Source organism: Xiphias gladius, chromosome 20 (assembly GCF_016859285.1).
Source record: "Xiphias gladius isolate SHS-SW01 ecotype Sanya breed wild chromosome 20, ASM1685928v1, whole genome shotgun sequence".
Taxonomy (NCBI): domain Eukaryota; kingdom Metazoa; phylum Chordata; class Actinopteri; order Istiophoriformes; family Xiphiidae; genus Xiphias; species Xiphias gladius.
The window spans coordinates 836,046-843,632 of NC_053419.1; the positions used below are offsets into that span (position 1 = coordinate 836,046).

General features: G+C 39.1%; 1 protein-coding gene across 2 annotated transcripts in view; it reads left to right on the forward strand.

Annotated features, from left to right (window-relative positions):
* fpgs (folylpolyglutamate synthase) overlaps positions 1 to 7,354 on the forward strand; it is a 28,253-nt gene extending 20,899 nt beyond the window's left edge. The window contains exons 12-15 of one of the 2 annotated variants that reach the window (XM_040157291.1): positions 2,450 to 2,600; positions 3,141 to 3,216; positions 3,737 to 3,803; positions 5,658 to 7,352. In XM_040157291.1, the coding sequence (XP_040013225.1) occupies positions 2,450 to 2,600; positions 3,141 to 3,216; positions 3,737 to 3,803; positions 5,658 to 6,034 (671 nt within the window). In that variant the 3' untranslated portion in view covers positions 6,035 to 7,352. Of the gene's footprint in view, positions 1 to 2,449; positions 2,601 to 3,140; positions 3,217 to 3,736; positions 3,804 to 5,657 lie in introns of both variants that reach the window. The other variant, XM_040157292.1, reaches the window with a different exon arrangement.
* Positions 7,355 to 7,587: the final 233 nt, after the last annotated feature.

A 7,587-nucleotide genomic window follows, 5' to 3' on the forward strand; every position in this document is an offset into this window, starting at 1 on the left:
GAAGCGGGCACCCAGCTAAGATGACTTCAAAAGCACAACACAGAATGCTTAGTGAGGTAAAGAAGAAACCCAAAGTAACAGCTAAAGATTTAAAGGAATCATTGGAGCTGGTTAGCATCTCTGTACATGAGTCTACCTTACGTAAATCATTGTACATGGTTGCATGGAGCATGGTGTCCATGGCAGACCACTGCATACCAACATGAAAACATCATCCCAGTGGTAATATAAGTGGAGGAAATGTCATGTTTTGGTGCTGCTTTACTGCCTCTGGACTTGGACAGCTCTCCATCATCGAGGGGGAAATGAATTCCCAAGTTTATCAAGGTATCTCACAGGATAACAATTCGCCAGCTGAAGCTTAGAAGTTGGGTGGTGTGGCAGGACAATGACCCGAAACATCAAAGTAAATCTACTACAGAATGACTTCAGACAAAGAAAATCTGCCTTTTGAAGTGGCCCAATCAAAGCCCAGAAAAATGGTTAATTCCAAAGCAGGGGTCGGCAACCTCAGGGACGCGTGTACCATTGGCACTTGGCAGCGTAATCATGGCACATTGGTGATACAAGCGTGAGAGAGGAGTTTTTAGTTTTTCTTTTTTAAAGAGAAGTGCAAGTGCCCTCTCAGCTACATGCCAAATCACCTCTTGAACAGCCATTGCTGTTGTGTAAAGCCTTTCACAGATGGCGAATATATTAAAGAGGCTTTCGCTGTAGCTCAAAGGCTCTGTTTGAAGGCTTACCAAACAAAGAAAAATGATAAAATGCAATCAAGAATAAAAGATATCCCCATGTCAGCTAGAAGTGTTGAGCGATGCATCGAAGAAATGGCAGAAAATGTCAGCGCGCAGCAAACAACCGGGGTATAAGATGCTGTGCAATTAGTATTGCATTTGACGAGAGCATGGACATGAATGACATAGCATGTTTTGCAGTCATGGCAAGATACTGTGAATCGACTGGTTTTAAGTAGCAGAGCCCCTCTCTCACATTCTCTGACAAAACAAAAGGTGAAGACATAGCCAAGGTGTTTGTAGAAAATTTTGAGGAACAATGGATTGACAACAGGAAGATTTTTGCAGTGACAACAGATAGTAACCCTGCCATTGTCAGGAAACTGTGTGGAGCTGTCGGATTTATTTAGGAAAAAGTTGAGTTTATGGCTACGGTGGTAAAGGTTATTAACTTCATAGTTAAGCAAGCTGCTCTAAAACACTGACAGTTCCATTCCCTACTCGTGGAAATGTACTGCACATACAAAGATATCCCTCTCCACTCAGCGGTTAGGTGATAAAGCTGTGGAAAAGTTTTGGAGTGGATTGTTGGCTGCTTTGATGCCATCAAGGCCTTCCTGGCTGAAAAAAGCCAAGACTACCTAGAACTCCAGAATGAGAAGTAGGTTGTGATACTTATTTATCTCACGGAAATTATGGGACATCTCAACAAGCTCAATCTCCAACTGCAAGGTGCAGCACTGTTTTGGACATATCTGACATATGGACAGCTTTGGTTAGCAAGCTAGCAATGTTTTTAAGAGATGTTGCTACCTCTAACCTCCAACTCCTCAGACACATACAGTAAAGGAGCTGTCTTCGCAGCACAGCATCAGTATTGCTGAAATATGCAAATACATGAGCAAACTTGAGTCGGAGTTCACAACATGATTTCAGGAGTTTCAGAAGTATGGACCCATGTTCTCCTTGATCAAGCCCGACAGTCTTGTTGGGCACAAATTGGATTTATCTCTGAAAGACTGGTTTGAAACACAGGACATGGAAATGCAGCTCATTGAGCTGAAGAGTTCACACTGTGGGTGACTATAAGTTAGCAGAGATATGGAAAAAACTAAAAACCGCAGCAGTGCAAGATCACGGAACCTGCATCTTCACCTGCTGCACATCTGTACCGGAGAAGTTCAGCTGTCTCCGGAACTGGCTTTGCTGACAGTCTTTGGATCTGTGTACCTCTGTGAGCAGATATTCTCGTGCATGAATAATGTACACAGCCCCTCCTGCAGACGCCTGACAACCGACAACTCTGAAGCATGTATATAACTAACTTAAATAGACTGAGTACAACCCCAAGATAATGGAGCTCTTCAAAGGAAAGCCGGGCCAGGGATCATACTTACTGGTTGGCATCTGTTTAGTTGTAGCACACATGGGTTTGCATATGTAGCTGTTCATCTGTCTTTTTTTTTTCCAACTCGTGGATGTTTTCATGAGTATGGCACACTAACAAAAAAGAAGTTTTCAAACTGGCACTTCCTGTCAAAAAGGTTGTCGACTCCTGTTCTAAAGGATTCATATTCTTTTCTTGCCATTGGAGCAATGTCGTCCTCTTTCTGTTTCACCAAACTTATGAGACAAAGTCACAGTAAATCAAATATTTAACAGTTTCCAGGTTAAATGTGACATCATCCAGTATGATCAGGTGTGTTTGATTTCAGGGCTGGCAGACACAGAGTGGCCTGGAAGGAATCAGACTCTGAAACATGGACCAGTCACCTACTTCTTAGATGGAGCTCACACCATGCGCAGTATGCAGGCCTGTGTACACTGGTTCAAAGAGACTGCAGCCCAGCATGAAAGGAATGCAAGGTGAATGTCAGTCCTTAAAAACATAACACTCAGTGTGTGCTATTATACCTGCACCAATCAAGCTCCTTAATATAAATTCAGTAGATTGAGTACTACTTTGTGCTAATAGGGTGAGAGCCACTTTACACACAGTTATTATGGGAGGTGATCGTAGTACTGAGCCTGGCTGTTAAGGTGCTGTTTAATTGGCTTTTCCCTTTTACTCATACAATAAGTATTTCTTTGTGTTTTGTTATGTACAGGTTTACACCTCACACAGTAGAAAGTGAATGCAGTTCTACAGTCTTTTTGGTCGTTGCTAGGCTCTAAGGAAAACGGATAGCAATCTGGTCTTTGCGACAGCATTGCTAACAGTAAAACCACTCAGAAATGCTGTGGGGGGGGTTGTCTATTGCCACTTTAACAATGAAATATAACCAAACATATTTAAATTGAATTATTTTTCTGGAAACTGTTGCTCTTTGCTTTTACTATCCAAACACTTTAGAGATTTGCTGAAAAACAACAGTGATGTAAAACCATGAAATGTTTGTGTTGTAGTGGACCTGTGGCCAGAGTTTTACTCTTCAATGCTACAGGAGAGAGAGATTCAGCAGCCATGCTTAAACTACTGGTGGTGAGTCCAACTGCTTTCAACACTACAGAGAATGACACCATTTTCTTCACAGCTATTAAGGAGAATGTTGTTGTGGGTATTATAGCATGTATATCGGTGTCCTTGAAGAGGAAATGTAGATACTTTAGATTAGTTGTTTTTTAAATTTCAGCTAATTTCCTATTTTTTCATATCAGATTGTTGTTTATTTCCGATGCTAATTGCTACTAGATATATTAAGCAGTTCACACACAAAATGAAATAAAAAAAATAATAATTACATTGGTTTTGGCAGAGTGAGTCAAATGTAAGTATTTTTTTTTAAATTAACAATGGGCCAGATGTAGGGCAAATACTTGTCTGTGATTGGTTCCTCCCGCTCAGAGAATAGTTGGGATTAATAATGTGATCACTTGAGACCTGATCTTCAATGTTATGCTTACACTTTGCTGTAAGTAGGAGTAAACTGGTTGATAAATGTGTGCGATTATGATTGAAAAAATTTGCATTCCCTTCAATTCCATCTTGTGTTTCGATTCAGGACTGTCATTTTGACTTTGCTGTGTTCTGCCCAAACATCACTGAAGCCATCACTTCTTGTAATGCAGGTGAGAACATTGAGCCTGTTGTCTTTAGCTGTTTTTAGTTTACAGTGAACACTACCTAAAATGATTTAAATAACTATACCAGTGGTTTTGCATTTTTCAGCACAATAACTAAGAATGACAGACAATTTTCATAACTAATTATCAAAGCATACTATAGTTTTTAGATTGACTTCCCCAGCTGTAGACAACCAGTGATTCCCATTATTTACAGTGGCTTCAAAAAGTATTCAGACCCCTTCACTTTTTGCACACTATATTGTGTTGTACATTATATATTATAGGGGCAATATGTAAGTATTTTAGTTTAAAACATTCAAAATTTAACCAAGGTTATCAACATTATGTGAAGAAATAACCGTTTTGATGTTACATCAAAGATGTCTATATATTGTGTTACAGAGATATCTGCTGACAGTGTTCCTAAGCAGTATGGAAGAGTATGAAATTAGATTTTAGTAATTTCCAGGTCTGGATAAGTCTGGAAAAAACAAAACAGCAAATGGAAAAATATTTGTGTTTCCAGACCACTACCACTACTATTCTCTTCTCTAAAATGTAACAAAGAATTTTAAAAAAATAAATTGATCATACAAGCAGCCAAACTATTAACCACTGTGTGAGAGAGTGTGGGTCAGAGTGAGCTTGATTTCGTCTAAAGCAAAGCAAGGCAAGAAGTTTGTGCAAGAGCATAGGAGATTGCTCTGCGTTTTGCAGAGCAAAGTCAATGGAGTTAAGTTCTCCTTTCTAGTTCCCTGGTGAATTGTACATGAGCATACCCTCTGTTACTGTAGGGGTTGAAGGTATTACAGTTATTTGAATTTACATCACAAAAACTGAATAACATTACACCATTTTAGCATTGCAGCTTGGATAAAAAGCCATAAAGCCTGAATGGTGGAGTGCTGCTGAGATGGTTGTTCTTCTGGCAGGCTCTCCCATTTCTGCAGAGGATTCCTGAAGCTCTGTTATAGTGACTGTTGGGTTCTTGGTCACCTCCCTGATCAAGGCTCCTATTGCCTGGTTACTCACTTTGGTCTGTGATTCCATACTTCTTCATTCCCACAATAATTGAGGCCCCTGTGCTCATGGGAATACGCAAATCTTGAAAAATGGTTTTATACCTTTACCTCAATCTGTGCCTTGCCACAGTTTTATCGTGGAAGTCTAGAGTTCTTGGTCTTCATGGCTTGGTTTTTGTCCTGATATGCAGTGTGAATTGTGGGATTACACTGGTGTGTTCCTTTTCTATAGAGGGACTCCACTAAAGTTCTAGACACATCTCAAGGATAGCTTTTTTAGAACATCTGATAATTTCCTGAAGAAATTCTGTGATTGCCCCATCTGCTGCTGTTCCCTTAGTTTCTGACATGTTGAGCGAACGATTCCACAGTTTTATCATTTCACTTTTTTGCATTACTTATGCAGGAATGCAGCTCATATCATCTTTAACAGCCATAATAGGAGCAATACAAAACAACTTTTGACTACGTGAAGCATTTCACCAGTGGTCAGCTGTCTGTCAAGTTTCAATTCTCTAGCCTTTATTTAGATGTAGATAGTAGTGATTTATGCATTCCTCATTAAAACATTTATAACTCATTAATTAAAAAGAGATACCAACAAGCTGTTTATGAGCTACTATGGCAAGAACATAAATGAGTGTATTTCCCAAAATGCTGAACTATTCTTTTAACACTAAGGAGAGATTTGAAAATTGTTAATACTGTCAGTACTCTTTATGATACTTGTATCTTGATTGTGTAAAATATTTAAAAAAAACATTTTGTGTTATAAAAAAAGAAAAAACAGGAACTGGACCTAAATTTGTCACCCTGTCATTCCTTCTCCTTTCAGACCAGCAGAACTTTAATGTCTCTGTGGAGAACATGTTGACTCGCTGCTTGGACAATGAGAGGAGTTGGCGTCTCCATCATAGCAAGGGGGATAACAAAGATTTGCAGATGTTCATTGTGGACAGCCTACCCCTGGTCCCTGAAAAGAAGGCCGACACCCTGGTCTTTCCCTGCATCTTCAGCGCCCTCCAGTGGATAACCCAGGACAGGGATTCAGTGCTGGCAGATCAAGCCAAGAGAGTTGTAGCAGTTAAATCCAGCATCATGGCCAAAGCTGCTCCACTCTGCGATGCAGCCGAGATCCACATCCTAATCACTGGGAGCCTCCACCTGGTGGGTGGAGCACTCAAACACCTTGACCCAGCTTTCTTCAAGTAATTGGGATCATGTGAAATTATTGACTTCATACTGTTTAAATAATAAACTGGTGCTCTGTTTATATAAATTAACCTTCATGGAAGAAAGGTTATTTCTGTCTGTATAGATGAGAGTTTTGTATTACTAGCTTTTTGTTTAGCTGGTTATCTGGGTTTAGCTAGTCCATTCAGGTATTGTTGTTGTTTTGGTAGCTTACTTACAGTAGCTGATACTAACAGTCAGTAGTTTGGCCCAAGCCAGTTCCAGGCCTCAAAACAGACCCAGCTTCACACAGAGCCTTTGAGATGACCGCACGAACATGTGGGGCTCGTGTCTGTTGTCTTACTTGAAGCCAAATGTGTTTACATGAGTTGCAGGAGGGTACATTCATGTACACCAAAATGTGAGTTGACTAAGCTGGAACTGTGTGTGCGCTTCTGTGATCACTGATGATACCTTGATGAACTGGAGTGGTATAATTGTTATTAGATATATTACATTTATACAAAACACTGCAGATTAATAGCCACCAGAAAGTGCTACATGGACAACATGGAGTTATGAGTTTTTCAGTTTTTACATAGCTGACAAACACTTTACTATCATCTTCTTTTTTTTAATGTAAACCATTTTGCACAGTTTCTTTTTTTTGTCAGTATTTGTCCTTATGTGCTTCATACACATGGCCTACTCATTTCTTTGTTGTAGATGTGTATATTTTAACACGTGTTGACATCAAGTGAATTCATGTAACTGACAATCAAATTTAGTGTAATCTGTTTTACACTGGAATTATATTTAGGTGATCCTTAATTTAATTTGCATCATCTGAATGTAATACATGCAGTTATTGTATTCATGTATAATGGTGAAAGATGTTGTAAATGTATAAAATACACTTGGGTCATCTGGGTCTTAATGTTGTCGTGTTGCTCCATCCAGTGAAGCAGATCTATTAGAGTCATCAGCTTCATAGGTGGTTCAGCCAGTACCTTCACCCTGTAACCACTAATAAGTTTTAAATTCAGTTTTGGTATAAAATAAACTACACTAACTTTTTTTTTTTTTTTTTTTCATGTTGACCCATCAAGACAATTAAATGGAACTTGTCATTGTAAGTTGTGAAGATGAAATCTGCTCACATCTTAAATATGAAGTCCATTTAAAAAAAATGTAGATATGGAAATTGTGTTAACCTTTTTTTTTTAAAAAAATATTTCATGCATTCTCCTTTGTGAGTCTTTTCTTGTGGATAAATCCCTCTGCTCACCAGAGACAAGAAGGCCTTATATTCTAACAGCACATATTTTATAATGGTAGACATATTCATTGATTTTTGGGTTCAGTATATCCTCCAGATTTCAGCAGTTCCTCAGTTTACAGTTGCGGTTTTGAAACAGCTGTGCTGCTGAGTTTTTAACTTGGTGTTATTAGAGATTTCATTAAATGGTCTATTTAAAGAAGATGAACTGGTAATAAAACTCAGCCTGGGACTTTTGACTCAGACCAGCCCACAACAACCTACCTGGAGACACACCACCACCCATACAGACCATATCACACTTTATTTACTA